Genomic DNA, 25291 nt, shown 5'->3' with positions numbered 1-25291 from the left:
GGTCATCGGCATCTTGCTACGGATCCCCCTTGGTCTGGACGGGGAATGGGGGGAGCACATGAGGCCAGGCAGAGCAGCACCAGCTGCTGCAGGAGAGAGGGACAGGAGGGCGAAGTGGCTTCCTTCTCCCCCTGCAGATACAGGAAATCCCTCCTCTTCTGGATCTCCTTCACCAGGATGTCCAGTGCCACACCCAATAACCTGTGTGTCCTCTCCCTTGGTCCCTGAGCCATCCTGCAATGTGCAGCTGTGTGCCAGCCAGAGCACTCCACACCTTCAAGGCTGGATTTTCCCAGTGGAGGCGGGTTCGAGTCGGGTTTGGTGTTTGGCAGGTTCCGGTCCTGCTGCCGGTTCCAACTGCACTGAGATAACAATTTTTAATAGATTGGGCTTATTAAGCCCACTGTGTGCATTACCCAACCCAATCAGTGGGTGCGGGTCTGCTGCTCGCCTTTGCTGACGCCTTTGACTCAGCTACAGTTAAGGGGCCCATGTAGCCTTTGGGTGTCATTTACTTTCTGATGCTCCTGAGTGCTGGTGTTTGCGAGATGAGTGCTCCAAGAACAAAGGCTGCTCCCCGCTTTGATGATGACTCCCTCCATGCTCTTGTGGAGGGAGTAAGAGGGTGCAGGGAGGTTCTGTTCCCTCCCAATAGACCGAGGAAGCCTCCTCAGCACACAATGGTAGTCTGGCTGCAAATTGCTGAGGAGGTAAGCGCTAGATCGTTGTGTGCATGCCCCTGGGTGCAGTGCAGAAAAAGGTTCAATGATCTGCTGCGCTCAGCAAAAGTGAGTATTACATCACAAGTGCACCTGAGAGGGAAGAGGAGGAAAAAATCAAGTGTGCCACATCTTCCATGTATAAAGAGGCATCACGTATACAAAGGATAGTCCACTTACCTTGGCACTTATGCAGCTCCCTAAAAAGCACTTCCTCATTTGTTGCCAGATGCTTTGGACTTGGGAAACCATGTTGACTTGTTCTGCCGTCTTCTTCCAGACAATTTGCTCTATTGCCTTTGACAGAAGGTCATTTTCTGCCCTGAAAAGAGCCACCCTCCTTTGTTATTAAACCTCCTGTTCTTCATAGAAAGGGAAGTTTTACCATGTTGCTCCTCGCAGCATTCTTCTAGTATGCAAATTGTGATTAGGTCTGAAAAAAGTGTCTTCTCCTTTAATGGTGGCCATTATCTCTTTAAATGCTGCTGGCTGGTTAGATTTTGTGGCTGTTTCCATGCGCAACCTCGATTTTGTCAGGATTTCAAACTAACTGATAATCTATTAATGTCCAAGGTCAAAGATAAACCCTTGTTACTGTACTTAGGTCACTGACTTGACTCGAGCCCTTTCTTGGTCTCCTAATCTACAGATAGTGGAAGAATAGGCACACTATCAGATCACATGCCTTAGGCTATAAATTATGAATCAAATTTGTTAATAAAAAGTTTAAGTAGTAGCACAGGCCTTGATTTTATTCCACCACCCCCCCAAACCAATGGGTAGCAAAGTTTCAGGCAAGGGGTTAAAATCTTGAAAATTGAAATCCTGCCACCAACCCACTATGTTCCCAGGCACCATAATATTAACGGTGGTTATTCAGGCCCTGGATGAGGCACACACTAAAAGCAGGCAGGGGCCTACTTAAGATGCAAAAGCCGCTGCCCAATCACGTCATCAGCGCCACAACATAATATTAAGGGCAAGCCAGGTGGAGTCCCGCGCTGTCTGCTGCCTGACTGGCCAGAAGAGGCCAAGGTAAGTTTTAAAAAATTCCTTCTCTTTAAATTCCTTGTGAGCCAGGATTCTCCACAAGGAGTCCTTGGGCCTCCTGGGCCCTGGCTTCCTCCCTGATCGCTTGGGAATCGACCCTTCCACCCTCAATCATGATGAAAACAATCCCAACCCCGATCGTAAGAGAATTCCACCATCCCCGATCGCGAGGGAATTCCCCCCATCGATCAGTGACACACGACTGTCCTGGAATGACACTACCCACTGACTGCCGGGGACCATTCACATGGGTCCCTGGTTGCTGCCGCCTAACTGTGAGATTATAAAATGTATTAAGATTTGTGAACCTTGCTTTTGTGAAATTATAAAATGTATCATGCTGTATAAGTATTCCTTTTTCTTGTTAAATCGCTCTTACTGCTAACGGGTCATGACAATCAGGCTTGTGCAGAAATACATTATGTTTTTGCAAAGCTAAGCTATGTGATAAACAAACAATGCTGGAAATCCAAAATAACAACAGAAGGGTTTCAACCCGAAACGTCAATTCAAATTTCTCTCCACGGATGTTGCCTGACCTGCTGAGTTTTTCCAGCATTCTCTGTTGTTATTTTGATAAACAAACAAGTTTTGCAAAAGCAAAGCCATAACTACTTCCTGTCATTGATAAAGTCGTTGCGAAGTCTATGTCATACGCAGGGTCAAGGAGGTATTGCTGTTAAGATCGGTAAGGCCTCCACATCTCCAGACTCTTCGAGTACTGGATTGATGGGTGAATAGGATAGGTGTGAGCTAGGAGACAGGCAGCAGAGTTTTACATAAGAACATAAGAAATAGGAGCAGGAGTAGGCCATTCAGCCCCTCGAGCCTGTTCCGCCATTCAATAAGATCATGGCTGATCTTCTACCTCAACTTCACTTTCCAACACAATCCCCATATCCCTTGATTCCCTTAATATTCAAAAATCTATCGATCTCTGTCTTGAATATACTCAACGACTGAGCCTCCACAGCCCTCTGGGGGAGAGAATTCCAAAATTCACCACCTTCCAAGTGAAGAGATTTCTCCTCATCTCAGTTTTAAATGGCCGACCCCTTATTCTGAGACTGTGACCCCTGGTTCTAGACTCCCCAGCCAGGGGAAACATCCTCCCTGCATCTACCCTGTCAAGCCCTGAAAGAATTTTGTATGTTTCAATGAGATCACCTCTTATTCTTCTAAATTCCAGAGAATATAGGCCTAGTCTACTCAATCTCTCCTCATAGGACAACCCCCCGCCCCCCCATCACAGGAACCAGACTGGTGAACCTTCGTTGCACTCCCTCTATGGCAAGTATATCCTTCCTAGGTAAGGAGACCACAACTGTACACAATACCCCAGGTGTGTCTCACCAGGGCCCTATATAATTGCAGTAAGACATCTTGGCCTAGAAATTCAGTAAGGCCCCGCCAGGTCTTCAGCGCCCGAAATTTAGCGCTCGCCCGGATTCCCACAGCGCCCGCCTGAAATTCAGTTGCGACGGGCCAAGACGGAGGCGGGCGCTACTGCAGGGTTTGGCCGCCTCGCTTGGGGCGATGAAAGTCTATTTCAGGCGTCCAGCTGCCGCTGCGCCACCCGATGCGGTGCGGCAGGCTGGGGTACTGCAGGCCTCCTCCTTCTCTTAAGGAGGAGCTGCCTGCAGCCGTGAGATCGCCGCTGGATTCCCCCGGCAAATGAGCCCGGCACCACGGAGAAGTGCCGGGCTCGCGGGAGTCAGACAGCAATGCCGCGGGGGGGTGGTGCAGGAGTCCGGGGAGGGAGGTGCGGCCATGCGGCCGCCGGGAAAGCGGCCGGCCGCCCCTCCAGCTTTATGCGCCGGCCTCTCGGAGCTGCAAGGCCCCGTTTTCCAAACGTTGTTTGCGGCCGCTGCGGGCGAGGCGGCCGCAACTGAATTTGGCCTTCGGAACGGAATCGCGTTGGAACCGGGGCGCTGCGCACACCGATGACGTCATCGGTGCCGGCGCAGCGCTACCGGCTAACGCCGATGTTAGGGCCCAACTTGATTTCGGGCACTAAAAAACTTCCGGCGCAACCCACTCTTTCGCTCCTAAGTGGGCGCAAACGCAACTGAATTTCTAGGCCCTTTACTCTTATACTCAAATCCTTTTGTAATAAAGGCCAACATACCATTTGCTTTCTTAATTGCTTGCTGTACCTGCATGTTAACTTTCAGTGATTCAAATACAAGGACACCCAGGTCCCTCTGAACACCAACATTTTTCAATCTCTTCACCATTTAAAAAATATACCTCTTTTCTATTTTTCCTACCAAAATGGATAACTTGACATTTCTCTACATTATATTCCATTTGCCATGTTCTTGCCCACTCACTTAGCCTGTCTATATCCCCTTGAAGCCTCTTGGCATCCTCTTCACAACTTACATTCCCACCTAGCTTTGTATCATCAGCAAACTTGGATATATTACATTTGGTCCCCTCATCCAAATCATTGATATAGATTGTGAATAGCTGAGGCCCAAGCACTGATCCTTGCAGTACCCCACTAGTTACAGCCTGCCAACCCGAAAATGATCCGATTATTCCTACTCTCTGTTTTCTGTCCGTTAACCAATCCTCAATCCATGCTAGTATATTACCCCAATCCCATGAGCCCTAATTTTGTTTAATAACCTCTTGTGTGGCACCTTACCGAATGCCTTCTGAAAATCTAAATACACCACATCCACTGGTTCCCCCTTATCTATTCTGCTAGTTACAACCTCAAAAAACTCCTAACGAATTCGTCAAACATGATTTCCCTTTCATAAATCCATGTTCACTCTGCCCAATCCTATTATTATTTTCTAAGTGCCCTGTTACCATGTCCCTAATAATAGATCCTAGTTTTGGGTAATAGTTTTGGATGAGCTTCAGTTAATGGAGATTGGAGGATGGGAGGCCAGCCAGAGAGCATTGTAATAATCGAGTCTGGATGAGGGTTTCAGCAGCCGATGAGCTGAGACAGGGCCGGAGAACGGGCGATGTTATGGAGGTGAGCAGTGATGTGGAAATACAGGGGGTAAATTCACTGGAGGGATATTGGGTAATGAAAGCACTGAGAGAGTAATGGGGACTGAAAGCACTGAGTGGGCTGGGTCTCTTTCTCTGCTCCTCCTTATCCTCTGTGTGCCTCTCTCTCTCTCACTTCCTTCATTTCTATCTCTTTGCTGCAGTATTTTTTCATTCTCCCTCTCCTCCTTCACTTCTGCAAGATTAAAACAAGGGGGCATAAGCTGTTCAGTGGTGCTGTCGGAAAGCAGTTCTTCACACAAAGTGTAGTGGAAATCTGGAACTCTTTCTCCCAAAAAGCTGTTGAGACTAGGTCAATTGAAAATTTCAAAACTGAAATTGATAGATTTTTGTTATACATATTAATGTTGTTATGACATTAGAATGTATTGTGATAGTTAACTATTGGATTGGATCCTGACTATTGGATTGGATTGGATTGTGTTGGAACTGGACTATTGGATTGGAGTGGATTGGAACCTGACTATTGGATTGAATTGGATTTGATGAACTTGGAAGCTCTTGCATTTTGTATGAGAGTATTTCAGGCTGGCTTAAAAGGGCACCCAGAAGATGTGCAGTGCAAAACAGGGAGGGTCACTAACTGATTTCCTGGACTCCCACTTACCATTCCATGCGAGTACCACCTGGTCACGTGGAACAGAAATTTTTCACTAATAATTGCTAGCTACGGTGATACTTGAAAATCTTGTCATTCCTTCATATAAATAATGCTAGTTCTGATGTAAGTTCAGGGCCTGCTCTTTGTTTACATTAAGCCCCTGCATAATGTTGCAATTTTCTCTTCAATTACTTTAAAAAAAGCCTGAACAGCCCTAAATAATTTTGTTTGGGAACATTCCGTCACCCACTTTTGGATTTGAGCAGCAGCAATAACAGTCAAAAAAAACCTGTTACTGCTTTCTACCAGTCTTGCTCACGTATATACTCGTGCTTATCTTTTCATAAAATAAATAATGGGAGAAAACATACTTATTTATATAACTCCATCACAAAAATCTCTTGTTAAATTCATTGGTACATTTAATTTTAAAGTTGCTGTCACAGATGCCAGTGTGCAGGAAGGTGTAGTTGATGTAGAAGATCAGCCATGATCTTATTGAATGGTGGAGCAGGCTTGAAGGGCCGAATGGCCAACTTCTGCTCCTATTTCTGAAGAACATAAGAATTAGGAGCAGGAGTGGCCATTTGGCCCCTTGTGCCTGCTCCGCCATTCAATAAGATCATGGCTGATCTTCTACCTCATCTCTACTTTCATGCACTATCCCATATCCCTTAATATCCAAAAATCTGTCGATCTCTGTCTTAAATATACTCAATCCCATGAGCCCTAATTTTGTTTAATAACCTCTTGTGTGGTACCTTATCGAATGCCTTCTGAAAATCCAAATACACTACATCCACTGGTTCCCCCTTACCTATTCTGCTAGTTACAACCTCAAAAAACAGATTTGTCAAACATGATTTCCCTTTCATAAATCCGTGTTGACTCTGCCCAATCCTATTATTATTTTCTAAGTGCCCTGTTACCACGTCCTTAATAATAGATTCTAGCATTTTCCCTACTAGCAAGTATGTTCTTATGTTCTTATTCTGCTCTAGTCACAACTACAGGTACTAGCAGGTTGCCAAGTCAATGTGTTAAACTCTTTTTACAAGCGTTTTTGTCAAGATGTGAAAATTGCTTAGTAACCAATTCAGTGATGTTTCAGAGTCCTTTTCACCTCATCGGGTGCCAGGGATCAAGCACTTTTGGCAGTCAATGTTACAAGTGTTTTTTGTTTAGGTGTGAAAACCCTGTTTGAAAGAGTTAAATAATTAAGGCTTTGGCTGGAACTGTTGCTCCAAAATATAAACTGTTTTTAGACTTTCCAACTGAATCACTCACGTGCAGGAGGACTAACAGTCACAAGCTTTCTGCTATTACAAACTAAACAAGGAAGTTGCTGAGACATGCAATAACATTATCTTGTTATCCATTCTTCTAGCAGTGGTCATGCATACTAAAGAACTCTTGCTATTTGCGGAATAATAATTCCATTTTACTATTTTCCAATATTAAGCTTTGCTAGAATGCATTTTAGTGTTAAGTTTTGTTAGACTCTGGTCTCATTTTTCCTTTGTTACAATTAGTGAAAAGAATGATGTTGGAACTAGGGCCTAGAAATTCAGGTACTTACCGCTCTCCAGTAAGGCCCGTTTGCTTAAAAAAATGGCAGTCGCCTGCCTCTGGCACGGGACTCGGTGGCAGCCATTTTGGTTAGGGCCATAGTGCTGCCCTTAGCAGCGCTGGCCCTAGAAATGCAAAACAGCAGAGCGTGACGTCAGTCATCATGCAACGCTGGCTTCACACCTCACTCTGCAAACTTGGACCTTAGCACTGATTTTAACACTGGTTCCTAAGCTCGCTCTGAAAGGTGAGCGTGCAGCAGACCTACAGAGCTGCTGTCAGCATTACTTAAAGGACACACACATCTTTCAGGTAAGTTTGTATTTAAGCTTTTGGACTGAATGTTTTATATTTTTTATTGAAGTAGTGGCATGGTGCAATAGATGTTAAACATTTTTAAAGAGTGCTGCTGGATGCTTGCAAGGCCTCAGATGGTAAAGGAAGGCCTCTGTGAACACAGAAAATGCTGGAAATACTCAGCAGGTCAGACAGCATCCACGGAGAGAGAAACAGAGTTCACGTCTCAGGTCAAGATGCTGCCTGCTGTGTACTTCCAGTATTTTCTGCTTTTATTTCAGATTTCCAACATCTACTCGCAGAGGGAAGAGGAAGACGCAGAAGAGGAAAAAGCAGAAGAGGAAGAAGCAGAAGAGGAGAAAGCGGAAGGAAGGATGCAACCCACACAGCCCCTTTCTGGCTGGGCTATCTGGGATGGAATCATCTGCCTGCGGTTCCAGTGACCACAACCCCAATTCCCCCTTTCAATATTTGTCCCACACCTTACCTTCCCTCTGTTACTGACCATCACAAAGTCCTCTTGGCCACAATGATGAAATAAAAGCCACCACAAAGCAAACTTTCCAATGAGCAGTGTGCGAGGCTAGTGATGCAGTTGTTAGGAGAAGACTTTTGAAGATGCATTCAGTGACCTTGACCACTGGGCTGAGGGCATGAAGCTTGTTTGGGCACTGGAGCCAGGCGGTGGGGGTGACACTGATGGCAGCGACAGCCGCGGCGATCTGGTCCCACATCCTTCTTTCTGGAGGACCTCCTGGCCTCTGTGGGTAGAGGACCTCTCTTGCAGTGTTCACCCCCTGCACAAAGCTGGGGTGCTGCATGCGAGACCCTAGGTGCCGCTTCCCTGGTTTGTTGAGCCATTTGTGTTAGTGCTGAAGCATTTTTACCATTTTCTTTAGATGCGGAAGGCAATTCAACTTTAAGAGCTGAAGACTGCCATTTGGGAATTCTTTTTAATGTTCATTTTTCTTCAAAAGGCAGTTGAGCTCCAAGGGCTAAAAAGGCCTATTTTTAAATTATTTTTATTTTTTCATTTTAGAAGGCAGTTCCCCTTTAAGGGACTGACACTGCTTTCTAAAATGGCAGGCTAGCTTTAAAAGAATGCTGTTGTTGCTCCAGGATGCTACGGCCACACTACATTGGGCCTCCTGCTGAGAGTAGTGCCTGAAAACCAGTTTAGCACTGCCCTAATGTTAAACAGCAGGCAGCACCAACATACTGCTGACTGCGCGATTAATTCAGGTGGCCATTAACTACAGCCCGCGGTGGCAGCGGCAGCTTTTTGGTGCACTGGAATTTTTAGCTCTAGGTTTTCTTTACAGTTAGACCTTTTGATATCTTTAAGGTCTACATTAACCGCAGAAACAGAAGAAGTCTGGGCTAAGGCTAAAAGCAGAGATAAGGGGGTCACAAGGCATTGTCTGTGTCTGGACATGTTCGTACCGACCATATGATTGGGTAGAGTGAGGGGAGTATTGGGAAAAACATGATTGGATGAATTTTGCTACAGTTCCGCTTTTTGGGATATAACCTAGGATATTTAGGTCTCTGTCAGTGTAGAAGATTGGATGGAGAGCCCCAGGCAAGTGAATGAGAGTAGATGGAACGGGGAACGGAATCACGACTTCTACCCAAAGGACAAAGGGGTAATATAATTCTCAGTTGTGCTTTGTAAACCACTGCTTAAATATTGTAATGTATTAATTCTTGCTTATGCCTAATCAAGTCATAACTATAACCATTATGGTGTCAGGGTCAAATGTTGAATTGAGTCAAGTACAGTGATTTAGCTGTACCTCGTTTTTGACCACACACAGTTCATCTGGTCTCTAGCTAAAAGGCAAGTGAACTGTTTTTTAAAAAGTTGATTGCTAAATACTGTATGAAACATAGAAGATAGGAGCAGGAGTAGGCCGTTCGGCCCCTCGAGCCTGCTCCGCCATTCAATGGGATCATGGCTGATCATCCAAATTCAGTACCCTGTCCCTGCCTTCTCTCCATATCCCTTGATCCCTTTAGCCTTAAGAAATATATCCAACTCCTTCTTGAATATATTTAATGAATTGGCCTCTACTGCCTTCTGTGGTAGAGAATTCCACAGGTTCACCACTCTCTGGGTGAAGAAATTCCTCATCTCTGTCCTAAATGGCTTACCCCTTACCCTTAGACTGTGACCCCTGGTTCTGGACTCCTCGACCATCGGGAACATCCTTCCAGCATCTAGTCTGTTTAGTCCTGTTAGAATTTTATAAGTTTCGATGAGATCCCCTCTCATTCTTCTAAACTCCAGCGAGTACAAGCCCAATCGACCCAATCTCTCCTCGTACGTCATTCCTGCCATCCCAGGTATCAGCCTGGTGAATCTTCACTGCAATCCTTCCATGGCAAGAACATCCTTCCTCAGACAAGGTGACCAAAACTGCACACAATACTCAAGATGTGGTCTCACCAAGGCCCTGTACAACTGCAGCAAGACATCCTTGTTCCTGTACTCAAACCCTCTCGCTACAAAGGCCAACATACCATTTGCCTTCTTAACCACCTGCTGCACCTGCATGCTTACTTTCAGCGACTGGTGCACAAGGACGCCCAGGTCTCGTTGCACTTCCCCTTCTCCCAATCTATTGCCATTCAGATAATAATCTGCCTTCCTGTTTTTGACACCAAAGTGGATAACCTTGCATTTATCCATGTTATATTGCATCTGCCATGCTTCTGCCCAATCACCCAACCTGTCCAAATCATACTGGAGTTTCTCGGCATCCTCCTCACAGCACACACGCCCACCCAGCTTTGTGTCGTCTGCAAACTTGGAGATATTACATCTAGTTCCCTCGTCCAGATCATTAATATATATTGTGAATAGCTGAGGTCCAAGGACCGGTCCCTGCGGTACCCCACTAGTCACTGCCTGCCACTCGGAAAAAGAGCCGTTTATTCCAACTCTTTGCTTTCTGCCTGCCAACCAATTCTCTATCCAAGTCAATACCTTGCCCCCAATCCCATGTGCCTTAATTTTACACGCTAATCTCTTATGCGGGACCTTATCGAAAGCCTTTTGAAAATCCAAATACACCACATCCACTGGTTCTCCCTTATCTATTTTAGCAGTTACATCTTCAAAAAATTCCAGTAGATTAGTCAAGCACGATTTACCTTTTGTAAATCCATGTTGACTTTGTCCGATCTGGTCACTTTTTTCGAAGTGCTCTGCTATTACATCCTTTATAATGGACTCTAGCATTTTCCCCACTACCGATGTCAGGCTTACCGGTCTGTAATTCCCTGTTTTCTCTCTACCACCCTTTTTGAACAGTGGGGTAACATTAGCTACCCGCTGTAGGGGGTGGTGTGGTTGGTTGGCGCGTGCGAAAGTCAGTTATGCTCCTGACTGTTTGTGAGCGGTTCGAATCGCTCCCACGCCCCTGGGTTCTAGACACCGGACTTAGGTACAGGCGGCGATACCGAAAAGACTCGAGTAGACAGGTGGTTTGGATGTGAGAAAACCAAGATTTTGTTAAAATAGAAATTAACACAGTCTTATGAGAAGTTACCAGTATAAAATTACAGGCAAATACAAAATAACTATACTTGTACAGGGAATGGGGAACACATGGCACATCGAGGGAAAACAACTATCTTAACAATCCCCTTATCCTTATCCCACCCCCTATACCTAACTAGATTAAGCTATGAGGGGCCAGAATTCATGCTTACCAATCCAGAATCTACTGAATTCAAACAGCGGTGGGGCTTGGGGTTCGCTCTTTGTGCTCTCTGGGGCCTGCCGTTGTCACGTGGTCTCGGGACGCTGCAAGGGCGTCGTCCAGGCACAAATACCCCAAGGTTAAAGTCTTTGCTTGGGTACTTTACCTCGCAGGGATGATGGTTCCTCGTCCTCGGGCGGCAGTTGGAGTTTGCATGAAGTTACTCACAGGTCGCCTGGATTGAAGGCCCGATTATTCGAAGCGTTCTTCAATCCTCTCCCGATTCATCGCGTCTCACCACCTCGCCTCGTCTTGTCCCGCCTCGCCTGGCCTAGTTTGTCAGTGTCCGCCTGGTGCAATGCCGGGCGTCCCTGATGGGGTGGGGAAAGGCACGGGCGGTGGCCAGGCGGCAAGCACGGGATGGGGGAAGAGCAGCAGCCACGAGGGCGAGGAGCAAGAGAAGAGGGAGATTGCTACCCGGGGCCTTCAGTTATACTCCTTCGGATGGCCCTTATCTGCGTGCCAAATCAGGTTAGTTCATTGTCCCAATCTTGGCGGGCTAGTTTAAATAATTGTACCAATCTAAATTAACTGTTTTTAGATGGCCGGTGATGCACCTACTGGCCTGATGTCTGAGCTGTATTGTAGAGAGGGCTTTAAACTAACTAGTGGGGGGGGAGGTTCCTAGAGAGCAAATAATAAAAATGACAACAGAGAAGGTCATAGACTTAGGTAGCAGTGGGGAAATTAAAAACCAGAGCGTGTCAGGAAGGGGCAGAAGGTATGGAGTAAAAGGTAAAGTAATAAAAAGGGCAAAAGCAGAAACTAAGTGTCACAAAACATCTTTGAAAGTTCTCTATCTGAATGCACGTAGCATTCGTAACAAAATAGACGAGTTAATGGCACAAATAATTACATATGGGTATGATCTTGTGGCCATTACAGAAACATGGCTGCAGGGTGACAATGCCTGGGAATTAAACATACCAGGTTATTAAATGATCAGGAAGGACAGGCAGGAAGGAAGGGGAGGTGGGGTGACTATGTTAATAAAGGAAGGAATCACTGTAATACAGAGAAATGATATTGGGTCAAAAGATCAGGATAATGAAACAGTTTGGGTGGAGGTAAGGAATAATAAGGAGAAAAAAACACTAGTGGGCGTAGTCTATAGGCCTCCGAACAGTGGCAACTCTGTTGGACGGAGTATCAATCAGGAAATTGTTGAGGCTTGTAATAAGGGAACATCTATAATTATGGGGGATTTTAACTATCATATTAATTGGACAAATCAAATTGGGCAGGGCTGCCTTGAGGATGTGTTCATTGGGTGTATTAGGGATGGGTTTCTTGAGCAGTATGTAACTGAACCGACCAGGGGGCAAGCAACCTTAGATCTGGTCCTGTGTAACGAGACAGGATTAATTAAAAATGTCCTAGTAAAGGATCCCCTTAGAATGAGTGACCATAACATGGTTGAATTCCATATTCAATTAGAGGGTGAGCAGGTTGGATCTCAAACAAGCGTGCTAAGCTTGAATAAAGGAGACTATGAAGGTATGAGAGCGGAATTGAGTAGAGTGGATTGGGAAAATAGATTAAAGGGTAAGATGATACATGATCAGTGGTGTACATTTAAGGAGTTATTTTACAACTCCCAAAAAATATATATTCCACTGAGAAGAAAAGGGTGTAAAAGAAAAGACAGCCATTCGTGACTAAGTAAAGAAATTAAGGATAGTATTCGACTAAAAACAAGGGCATATAAGGTAGCCAAATCTAGTGGGAGGATAGAGGATTGGGAAAACTTTAAAAGACAGCAAAAAATAACAAAAAGATTGATTAAGAAAGGGAAGATAGATTATGAAAGTAAATTAGCAAAAAATATAAAAACAGATAGTAAGAGTTTTTATAGTTATATAAAAAGAAAAAGGGTGGCTAAAGTAAATGTTGGTCCCTTAGAGGATGAGAGCAGGAATTTAATGGTGGGAAATATGGAGATGGCAAAAACACTGAATGAATATTTTATATCAGCCTTTACAGTAGAAGACACTAAAAATATCCCAACACTGGACAAACAGGGGGCTAAAGGGGGGGAGGAGGTAAACACGATCAAAATCACTAAGGAAGTGGTACTCGGTAAAATAATGGGACTCAAGGCGGATAAATCACCTGGACCTGATGGCTTACATCCTAGGGTCTTGAGGGAAGTGGCGGTAGGGATTGTGGATGCATTGGTAATAATTTTCCAAATCTCCCTGGACTTGGCAAAGGTCCCGGCAGACTGGAAAACTGCTAATGTAACACCCTTATTTAAAAAGGGCAGTAGACAGAAGGCTGGAAACTATAGACCGGTTAGCCTAACATCTGTGGTAGGTAAAATTGTGGAGTCCATTATTAAGGAGACAGTAACAGGACATTTGGATAATCATAATTTAATAGGACAAAGTCAGCATGGTTTTATGAAGGTGAAGTCATGTTTGACAAATTTGCTGGAGTTCTTTGAGGAAGTAACATATAGGGTGGATAAAGGGGAACCAGTGGACGTAGTGTATTTAGACTTCCAAAAGGCATTTGACAAGGTGCCACACAAAAGATTATTGCTTAAGATAAAAAATCACAGGATTGGGAGTAATATTCTGGCATGGATAGAGGATTGGCTATCTAACAGAAGGCAGAGAGTTGGGATAAATGGTTCATTCTCAGACTGGCAATCAGTAACTAGTGGTGTTCCGCAGGGGTCAGTGCTGGGTCCCCAACTCTTTACAATCTATATTAACGATTTGGAGGAGGGGACCGAGTGTAACATATCAAAGTTTGCAGATGATACTAAGATGGGAGGGAAAGTAGTGAGTGAGGAGGACATAAAAAACCTGCAAGGTGACATAGACAGGCTAAGTAAGTGGCCAGAGATTTGGCAGATGGAATACAATACTGGAAAGTGTGAGGTTATGCACTTTGGCAGGAAAAATCGTAGAGCAAGTTATTATCTTAATGGCAAGAAACTGGAAAGTACTGAAGTACAAAGGGATCTGGGGGTCCTGGTGCACGAAACTCAAAAAGTTAGTATGCAGGTGCAGCAAGTGATTAAGAAGGCCAATGGAATGTTGGCTTTCATTGCTAGGGGGATAGAATATAAAAATAGGGAGGTATTGCTTCAGTTGTACAAGGTATTGGTGAGACCGCACCTGGAATACTGCGTACAGTTTTGGTGTCCATACTTAAGAAAGGACATACTTGCTCTCGAGTCAGTACAAAGAAGGTTCACTCGGTTAATCCCGGGGATGAGGGGATGGACATATGAGGAGAGGTTGAGTAGATTGGGACTCTACTCATTGGAGTTCAGAAGAATGAGAGGCGATCTTATTGAAACATATAAGATTGTGAAGGGGTTGGATCGGGTGGATGCGGGGAAGATGTTCCCGATGATGGGTGAAACTAGAACTAGGGGGCATAGTCTTAGAATAAGGGGCTGCTCTTTCAAAACTGAGATGAGGAGGAACTACTTCACTCAGAGGGTGGTAGGTCCATGGAATATGCTGCCCCAAAAAGCTGTAGAAGCTACATCATTACATAAATTTAAAACAGAAATAGACAGTTTCCTTGAAGTAAAGGGAATTAAGGGTTACGGGGAGCGGGCAGGAATTTGGACATGAGTCTAGGTTCGGATCGGTCATGGCCCTGTGGGTAGCGGAGCGGGCCCAGGGGCCGTGTAGCCTGATCCTGCTCCTATTTCGTGTGTCTAATTCTGTTAGATTCAGGAGATGGTTCTGTGATAGTGGATTGGCGGTTAGGATCAGATCAGCCATGATCTTATTGAATGGCGGAGCAGGCTCGAGGGGCCGATTGGCCTACTCCTGCTCCTATTTCTTATGTTCTTATGTTCTGAATGCATCTTAATCGGCCTGTCCAGCCTCGATGGCTTCCTTAAGCTGTTTCCGATTATTTATGTAAACCGCTTGATGGCCTCAAGTATAGGCTTAACTGGTTTTGATCTGTCTCCGATTTGGCTTAATGCATATTCAGAGTTCTGTCTGCTTTTCAAAATACAAAAGTCCTTCTTCACAGAAACTGCATTTTAGGTTTCGATTTCCCCAAAAGCTGCTTGTGCCACAGAGACCAAGCTTTTAAAATCTTGCGGGCTTTCGGCCACGAGGTGCGGACGCCATCTTTGGGTACCCTTTTTAAAATGTCCACACAGGGTCCCTTTTATTAATAGTAACCTTTGGGGAAATGTGGAAATTTTGCGAATCCTACACCACCAATCCATGGGTACTGTTCCAGAGTCTATCGAATTCTGGAAGATGACCAGCAATGCATCTACTATTTCTAGGGCCACTTCCTTAAGTACCCTAGGATGTAGATTATCAGACCCTGGGGATTTATCGGCCCTCAATCCCATCAATTTCCTCAACACCATTTCCCTACAAATACTGATTTCTATCAGTTCCTCCCGGTCCTTAGACCCTATGTTCCCCGACCTCTTTCGGAGGTTATTTGTGTCCTCCTTTGTGAAGACAGAACCAAAGTATGTATGTATTTAATTGGTCTACATTTCTTTGTTCCCCATTATAAATTCCCCTGATTCTGACTGCAAGGGACCTACGCTTGACTTCACCAATCTTTTTTCTCTTCACATATCTATAATAAAAGCTTTTACAGTCAGTTTTTATGTTCCCTGAAAGCTTACTCTCATACTCTATTTTCCCCCTCTTAATTAATCCCTTTGTCCTCCTTTGCTGAATCCTAAACTGCTCCCAATCCTCAGGTTTACTGCTTTTTCTGGCCAAGTTATATCTCCTCTCCTTGGATCTTATGCTATTGGTATTGCTAAATGTGATTAATCTGTTTAAAATGATTTTGTACGTCCTTTTTAAAAAAGATTTGTCAGTCCTTTGAAGATTTGTTGTGTGCACTATAATATATGTATTGTAATGAAGCAAATTACATAAATACACTTTCAACTATTACAACTGTGTAACTGTAATTGCAAACCAGTCTGCAGTCAATTAAGCTTCTTGATAAACATGATACAACAGTTAAAACAGATAAAATAGAACCTTGTGAATAAAATTACTTGGCAAATTATTCATTTAACCATTTTGCACTGTACTACTGAAAAAAATGCTTCAGAAAACAAGTAAGATCCCTTACCCTTCTTGAAATTTTTAATGCAATGTCCTGAAAATTAAGATTTTTCCCATGCCGGATTACAGAGCTGTATGAGAAGGGGTCAGTGATGAAAGTGATGACATTCCCAGCGATTCTACATGTAAATACATCTCCATATTTCTTCTGGCGAGTTTGCAGAAACTTGAGAGGATTTGCACCAAACTCTAAAGCACAGCCAATATATGGAATCCAGCCATTATCAACTGGAGGCTCCCCCTCTTGTCTGTGAAAAGAAAAACAATGAAATAAATCAAGCGAATAATCCCTGCACATCTTCCAGCTGTAGTAGACGAGCAGGAGAACCCTCGAGGAAATTCACCCCAATAAAGTGTCAATTTAGGAAGGCTGCTATTAAATATTTAATTTAAAAAACATGCATTTCGGCCCGTTCAATTTCGCATTGCTTAGAGCTGTTGACACCAACCACGGCACAAGGTAACCATATACGTATTAGTGCCACTGGCCAAAGGCTGCATATTTATGCACTCAAATACAAATGGAGCTCATGACCCAATCAGAAAATGTAATCTTTCCTATTCCGCATTTTCAGAAATTGCTGTCGTTTTTGGTGTGAATTCAGAAAAACAACTTAAAATAAATATAAAACTGCATTTTAAAATTACAGTAAGGTAATTTCCACACTGTTAACCATATTTACTGTATTGTACCATGGAATAATGCATCATATGGAACAGTAGGATAGACTTTGCCAATTCACACTCATGCCTCAGAGCTTTCCACACTGCCGCCTATCAGTCATGAAGGGCCAGTGTCTATCAAAGTCATTTTAAAGTTTGGGAGGCCCAAAATTGCACACAATATTCTGGAGGTGATCTCACTAATGTATTATACAGAGTTAAACTAATCTGCTTTTGGTTGTAAAACACTTGATATACTGAGTATTTGATTAGTCCTGTTAATAACAGCTTCAATTGACTGATACTTTCAGTGAGTGATCAATAAATCCTATTCTTTTTCCATATTTACAAATGTACATCCATTCATTGTGTTTCATGAATCCTGCTCCACTGACTATGGGGGAAAAATTCGGTTGATTTGCGCCTCTTAGGGCGCTAACGGGGTGCAAAGCAATTAGTGCCTGGGCGCGGTGCCGCCAACGCCTCCTGCGAAATTCAGCGGGAGGTTAGCCGCAGCGGTAACCGTTAGTGCCCCGTGGCGCTGCACCGCTGGGGATGACGTCATCGCTGTGCGCAGCGCCCCGCTCGCGCCCCGGCCGCGATCTTCGGTAGCGCCCCTTGACTTACCGCCGGACGCTATGTCCGACAGGGTCAAGGGGGCCTACCTGCGGCCGGGGTGACGCAAATTAAAGGGGAGGTGCCAGGAGGCCATTTTTGTTGCTGGCCGCCTGCCACCACCTGTCCCCATTGCTGTCCCCGGCCTTCTCTGCAGCCCACCCCCGTGGAGAGCCAGCTGCGCTCCGTGAGCCCGGCAATTCTCTTGAGTGCCGGGCTCTTTTGCTGGGCTGGGCCTCGGGTCATGCTGCGCAAGGCCCCTCCCCTTTAATAAGGGGAGGAAGGCCTGCAGTACCACGGTGCGTGGTGCTGCGGCACATAGTGCCGTGATATTCACTCACAGCGCCCCAAGAGGGAGGTGGGGCGCTACTGGAATCTATGAATATTGCAGAAGGCCCAGAAATACCATATCCTGACAGAGCTTTTTCCATTTACAGCGGTAGCACCTTCTGCTTTGCACTAATTAGTAAGTTCCCAATCCATTTAGTTAATGTGCCGCTGATTTCATGAGATGTGGGGATACATTTTTACCTTCACCGCCTAGGCAATAATCTGGTGAAGTGGATCATTCTCCAACTGTAGAACCCACCTGCTTTTCATCCCATTGGTCTTGTTGACCTACTTTGGATACTGGTCCTCCAATACCTCCAATTTAAAATTCTCATCCTCCTATTTAAATCCTTTTGTGGCCTTGCTCCTGCCTATCTCTGTAAACATTTCCAGCCCTACAGTCCAGCTGCCAAAGTCACCATTCCTCTGACTCAGGCCTCTTGTGCTCCCCTCCCTCCCTTCGCTCCACTATTGGTGGCCATGCATTCAGTTGCCTGGGCTCTGTGCTCTGGAATTCCTTCCCTAAACCCCTCGGCGGCTCCATCTCCCACTCCTCTTTTAAGACCCTCCTTAAAACCCACACGCTTGATACCCCTCCTTATGAACTTCGGGTCTCCACAGGTGAGTACGCACGGGGTACTCACCCGTAAGCCCAATGGAAGTGCCGGTTTCCTGCATGCACTGCGCATGTGCGGGAAACCGGCACTTCTGTTCCCCTGAAAGAAGGGGTTCAGAGTTCGAATGCGTGCGCAGGAGAGGCTGCGCGTGCGCATTGAACTTCGGTTTTTTTTGCAGGTTTTCCCGGGAGGGTAAGTCTGCAGGAGTTACACATATAAAAAGCAGGCGTAAGGCCTGCTTTTAACAAGGTAAGTGGTGAATTAATTAAAATTAAAACATTTTTTCCACAGGTTGATTATTTTTAAATACTTTAAAGCAAGGTAAGTTTATTTATATCCCGTTAGAAAATAAAATTATTTTTTTCAAAAATTTAAATTATTGTTTAAAATAGTTATTTCATGTAATTTATAGTTTATTTAAAAAATGTGATAAAAAAAAAATTTATTTGAAGATTTAGTGATGTATTGGGGCCTGTAGTATTTATAAGTTGTCAAACTTATGAATGGGCATTCCCTGCTCCGATTGGCTCCCCATGGCCCACGTGATCCAGAGGACGCATCGAACTAACTGCGCCCCTGGGATACGCAAGCACTGCGCACCGGCAGTTGGAGGAGGCCCAGGATCGGAATTCCACGGGGCCCACAGCTCAACGGCTGGCGTGCAAGGTAAGTGCAGTTCAGGGGCTTACACCTGCTGGAAGCCTCCGACCCGAATTTCTGGGCCAATATCTTCTTCTTTGGCTTCTTTGACTGTCTCTTGAGTGTTGTTTTTAAAAGACTACAAATCGTTACATGGTATCAGAACTGGAATAGAAGTGGAAGGCTTAAAGCTCCCAGATCATTTGAAACAAGGAGGAAGTGTCACAGAAGTGCGGAGAAAATGGAAACAAAGTTTTCAATTATATGCAATAAAATAACATGCTTAGAAGACAAAACAATGTGCAGGTTAGTACTTTACAGCATACGTTAGTTGTTGTATAATATATTTATACGTATATGGTGAGGAAAAGGATAAATGGAGCTACAGGTATTGTAATGTATACAACATTGAAGGGACTACTTTGTTTTGCGGATGTACATCCTTAGTTGTGAGCATATATAACAGACGCGTATCGATTTGTACAGTCAGTGCCGAAGTTCCAGTTACCCAGTAAAGATCACTTGAAGTTACTCTCAGTCTCTGCTGCTTTATTATTTTATGTAGTTGTGTATAGCGGTACAAACACAACAAATTGGCGACGAGAATTATGAACCTACGTGTTCCTATCCTGGCATCGCATCCAGAGGACACCGAAACTTGGAAGAAAGGAGCGAGAAGGTAGAGAAAACGGAGCACGCTTGCTAAGCTAGGCAGGGGATACGTAAGTCAAGTGAAAAGTGCACAGGACTTGCATGACGCTAGCTAACTAGTAAAGAAAGAAAACGGGTTTGGAAAAAAAAATGGCAATGATTGGCACGATTGCAGCATTTGATAGCAGCATTGAAGACTGGGCAACTTACATTGAAAGAGTGAAGTTGTACTGTGAGGCTAACGGAGTGGAGGTAGAAAAGAAAGCCACTGTTTTGCTGAGTGTTATGGGCGAAAAAACATACGGGCTGCTACGTAGTTTATTAACCCCTGAAAAGCCAGCAAACAAAACATTCAAACAAATAGTGGACACACTCCAAGACCATTTAAGCCCCAAACCACTGCTCATAGCTGAAAGATTTAAATTCCATAAACAGAACCAGAGCAAAAATGAAAGCATTTCTGAATATTTGGCAAAGTTGCACAAATTATCAGAACATTGCCAATTTGGAGTGGGCTTATCAGACGCATTGAGGGACAGATTTGTGTGTGGCATGCAAAGTGAAAGCACACAAAAGAAGCTCCTGTCTGAAAAAGACCTCACATTGGAGAAGGCTCTATCGCAATATCAATGGAAGCAGCAGCACGTGGCGCTTTAGAAATTCAACAAAAATCCCTGGAATATTTAACTAATAAAATGTCACTGAAACAAGAAAAGAAGTGCTATCGCTGTGGCAAAATGTCACATGACCACAATGACTGTTGGTTTAAAGATAAAGGCCTAGAAATTCAGTTGGCTGCGCCAGCCGTTAGCGCCTTAGGAGGAGCAGATCTCGAGCGCTAGGCACTTAGCGCCTGGGCGCAGCGTGATCTGCGCCTCGCCCCAACTTCAGTAGACATTTAGCGCCGGCGCAAAGTCTTTGTGCGCGCTCAACTGCGCGCGCAGATCATGACGTCATTTCATCGTGCAACGCCCTTTGTGCGCCCGGAACCGGAACTTCACTCGCGCCGCCCCATTGTGCACCGGGCGGCCCTAACGACTGTGAAGTGGAACGGTACACAGCCGAGGCGGGCCGCGGGGAGCGCAAATTAAAGGGCACTTACCCTGCACTATAAAGGGCAGCCATTTTGCAGCATTCACTCTTGTGCAACGGATTTTTGGAGAGAGACCAAGGAAGAGAGCTTACTGCTTTGGCCCAACACTAGGATAGGTCTTCATTGAGATCTCAGTGTTTGCCAGCATATTATGGGGGCTGCATTGGGTGCCAACGCTGAGTTTCAGCCTTATGTCGGAAGGGCTTACAGACGCCGTGAGAGAGTGGCAGCCCTGGCTAGACGCGGAGGGGGCAACAGGCGTCGCCAAGTGAGGCCTTACCCACCCAGGGTATACCGCCAGCAGTTCTCCTATCTCAACATGTCTGCCGCGCAGTGTGTTAGGAGGCTGCGATTCAGAAGGGAGGTGGTTGCAGACATCTGCCAGCTGCTTCACAGAGATCTGCGTCCACAGCTGATGCGCAGGACGTCTCTGTCGGTGGCAGTGAAGGTGATGGTGGCTCTCAACTTCTATGCCACCGGCTCCTTCCAATCCGCTGCTGGGGACATCGCTAACATCTCCCAGTTCGCCGTGCATTGCTGCATCCGCCAGGTGACCAATGCCCTTTTCAGAAGGAGACGTCAATTCATCTCCTTCCCCATGACCCTGGACAAGCAGCAGCAGTGTGCAGTGGGATTTGCAAGAATAGCGGGCTTCCCCATGGTGCAGGGCGCCATTGACTGCACGCATGTGGCTTTGCGGGCACCTCTGGAGCATGCCGAGGATTACCGCAACCGGAAGGGTTACCATTCCCTCAACGTACAGCTGGTGTGTGACCACAGGCAGCGCATCCTAGCTGTCAATGCCCGCTTTCCAGGCAGCAGCCATGATGCCTTTATCCTGCGACAGACAACTGTGGCTGACATGTTCCAGGCACAGCCTCACCCAAGAGGATGGCTTATCGGGGACAAAGGCTATCCTTTGTGTACCTGGCTCATGACCCCGCTCCGCGCGCCCACGACCCCTGCTGAAGAGGCATACAATGAGAGCCATCAAGCGACCAGGAACCTCATCGAACAAACAATCGGCGTCCTGAAGCAACGGTTCCGCTGTCTGGATCGCTCCGGGGGAGCCCTCCAGTATTCGCAGGAGCGAGTCTCCCAATTCGTCGTCGTTTGCTGCATGCTGCACAACCTGGCTATCCGCAGGACTCAGGCACTGCCACCTCACGTTGGACCACCACCTCAGGAGGAGGAGCAGGAGGAGCATGAGGAGGAGGAGGACGAGGAGTACCAGCCCAGGAGGGAGGCAGAAGGTACAAGGGCCGCCCGTCGGCGGCTTATTGAACGTCACTTCTAGGCCCCCTGTCAGGGAATGGCTTGTGCCAATGAAAGAACATGATTGCAGCCGCTCCGCAAGCCCTCAGCCGGTTAAGGCAACAAACACTTCAAAGATCAAACATGGACAATGTGAATAAATAAAATGGTTTATTGTACAAACTCAGGGCCCTTCCCACATGAAAACCAAGAACACACGAAACCCCCAAAAACACACACACATGACTCACTCCCACAACCTGGGGAGGATTAACAAAAGATGTAAACAAAAATGGCCTCATCCTCGGCCTTCAAAAAACAACCATTCCAACAAACACAACATTTGGACACACCCTCTACTTTGTGTCCCGCGAGGGCGATGCCTTCTGCAAACTTTGCCGGCCCCTGGACGCCCTGCTGCTCCTCCTCAAAGTGAGGCCAGTGGCTGCTGCAAGGCTGGGGGAAGGCTCCTGAGGGGTACATGTCGTGACGGCAGATGCCCTTGGGGGTCGGCCTAGACGAGGTCTGGCCCTCGAGGGGCCGGTTGGTGAATGCTGCAGCTGTGGCTGGCCAGCATCAGTCGCTGCAGCAGCTCGTGGCAGCTCCACTGGGGGAGTGGCAGTGGCGGCTGGAGGAATGGGGGCAAGCTGGCGGATGGCAGGCGCTCGCTGGTCGCCTGAGACACTGGCACTCGCCCGGGCCAGCACTGCAGCATGCGCAGCAATCTGCCGAGGGACAGACCGCTGTGCTGCTGCAGCGCGCCGGGTGCCCTGGCGATGCCGGGCTGACACAGCGAGTGTGGCAGCAGTGAGTGCCCGTGTTGCCCTGTTCTGTGACCGCATCAGAGCAGCCAGTGACTGCACGGCACCACTGATCACCTGGCCAGTCGCTGCCAGAGAGGCCCCGAATTCGGTGACACTCCGAGACAGGGACTCGATGGCCTCAGGCATCCGTCCCACTACCCCCATGAGCTCCGTGTGCCGGCGCTCCGAGTCCGCGGACATGTCCTCGAGGCGGCGCATCTCCTCGGCGTTGACCGTCTCTGGACTGGAGGCCGGACTCTCCCTCTGGGGAGAAGGCCGCCGAACTGGCCGACCCTTCCTGCGTTGCTGGACGCCGCTGGGCCCAGCAATTGGACTCCCCTCCGACCCTTCCCCCCTCTGGGGAGAAGGCCGCTGAGCTTCCACCCCCCTCCCGCGTTTCTGCAGGCCGCTGGTCCCAGGAGCTACACTCCCCTCTGACACTTCCCCCACGCTCCCCTCCAGGGAAGACGTCTCCCCTACAGTGGCATGGCTTGCCGTGGCTGAGGGTTCCCCTGATGGGCCGCCTTCCTCTTGCTCCTCCTCCTCCTCCTCTTCTGAGGGGCTGTCACTGGCAAGTTCAGGGACCTCCTCCTCACCATCTGAAAGCAGGAAGGTACAAGAGTAGCTTTAGAGTGAGGAGAGGGCGTCAGCGAGGGATGCATGAGTGGTGGCATTCAGCGCATTGGTCAGACAGTGGCAAAGGATGTAGATCTGATGCGCAAGTGGGACGAGAGAGGTCCAAAAGGTGATGTCCTTACCATTGGTGCCCAGAACAGGGTCGGCATCTCCAGATGCAACGGGGCCAATCACCCGGGCACCCATGATGCGCTCCACGCGCTGTTGCAGCTCGGTGAGCGGCTGGATCTGGGGTCCGCCTCCCCCGGTCACATTCCGGCTCCTCTTGTTATTGGCCAGCTTGGCCTGCAAGAGAAAGGACGGCCTCTAAGTAAAGTGTGTAGCCCTGATCTTGTGTGCACTGCCTCCCATGGTGGAATAGCCTGGCCAGTGTGTAGCCCTGATCTTGTGTGCACTGCCTCCCATGGTGGAATAGCCTGGCCAGTGTGTAGCCCTGATCTTGTGTGCACTGCCTCCCATGGTGGAATAGCCTGGCCAGTGTGTTAAGTGCACAATGTGCAATTGATGTTCATGACTGTCCCATAGCTGCTGCATGAGGGCTGGCCATTAGGGCTTTCAGGTCCCTTTGCCCATAATGTGAGGTGCACATGCAAGGATGAGTAGGACACTGGAAAGGGTACTCACCCTGACAATCCTGGCGAGGTCATTGAGCTTTTTTCTGCATTGGACAGCGCTCCCAGGGACCTCACTGTTGGATGTCACCCTGGTGGCGACATGCCTCCAGGCTCTCCGGTAGACGTGGGCTGGCGGCTTCCTCCCATTGTCTGGGAACAAAATATGGCGTCTCTTCTCCACAGCGCTAACCAGCACCCTCAGATCATGCTCTGAGAAGCGCTGCGCTCGTTCACGGGCCTTCTCCATACTTTGAGGCGCTGTTTGGGTCCAGCAGCAGTGTTCAGGCCTAGCTGGAGGGCTCCAGTGTCCAGGGCGTGGCAGCAGACCAAGTCGACCCTTCCCCCTTAAGAGCTGGCCGGCGCCAGGGTGTCTGCTGTCAATCAAGAAATGGCCGCACCTGCGCTGCGCCCGGCCTCGGCGGTATCGCTCAGCACCTCCGGCTTAGCGCCTAAAGAGAGCCGTGCATCGCCAGTTTTAGTGCTCGAGCAAACTCTTAAGGTGAAGCTAATGAATATCGGCGATGTGGCCTCGAATTTGCGCCGGGCGCAAACTTTAGCGGCCGCCCGACTTTACCGCCCCAAAAGTGGCTATAATGAATTTCTAGGCCAAAGACTGCAGACAGTGTGGCAGACGAGGGCACATTGAAAGAGTCTGCAAAGCAAATAAGAAGCCGAAAACTGATACAATAGAGTAACAAAAAGGTACATCAAGTGACTGAAAACAAGAAACCTTTCAAAGATAGATACAAGAAGGTACACCATGTGACTGGAGACAGTTCAGATAAAGAAAAAAGTAATACAGACTCAGAGGAAGAGGATCTGGCTTGTCTAAAACTACACAGTGTGAAAGAGACAGGGGGTCACAGAATAATATGGGTTACTCCAGAAGTGGCAGGAGTTAGGCTGAAAATGGAGTTGGACACAGGCTCAGCTTTAACAGTGATCTCTGTACATGACTATAAACAACTGTTTTCACACATACCGCTAAGGCCAACTAAAGTACTGTTAAAGACATACACAGGACAAAGAGTGTGCCCCAAAGGTAAAATAAAAGTGACAGTGACATACAAAGAAAAAAAAATACTGCAATTGAACCTCTATGTAGTGGAAAATGGAGGACCACCATTGCTGGGACGTGAATGGCTCAGGAAAATACAGCTGGATTGGCACACCATCCAAGCACTGTTTGTGTCAGCAAAGGAGGACAGCAACGCCACTCCTGAGAGACTGTCACAAATACTCTCTGACTCTCA

General features: G+C 46.9%; 1 protein-coding gene across 1 annotated transcript in view; it reads right to left on the bottom strand.

Moving 5' to 3' along the window:
- The window catches only part of cyp7a1b (cytochrome P450, family 7, subfamily A, polypeptide 1b), a 114374-nt gene that overhangs the window by 57330 nt on the left and 31753 nt on the right, over positions 1-25291 (bottom strand). Inside the window, exon 2 of the mRNA XM_085992993.1 lies at positions 16131-16371. Coding sequence (XP_085849119.1) covers positions 16131-16371 — 241 coding nt within the window. The remainder of the gene's footprint in view (positions 1-16130; positions 16372-25291) is intronic.

This window comes from Somniosus microcephalus, chromosome 7 (genome assembly GCF_052327205.1).
Source record: "Somniosus microcephalus isolate GS21.2 chromosome 7, FLI_Smic_1.0, whole genome shotgun sequence".
Lineage (NCBI taxonomy): Eukaryota > Metazoa > Chordata > Chondrichthyes > Squaliformes > Somniosidae > Somniosus > Somniosus microcephalus.
This window is presented reverse-complemented; position numbering and strand designations above follow the sequence as displayed.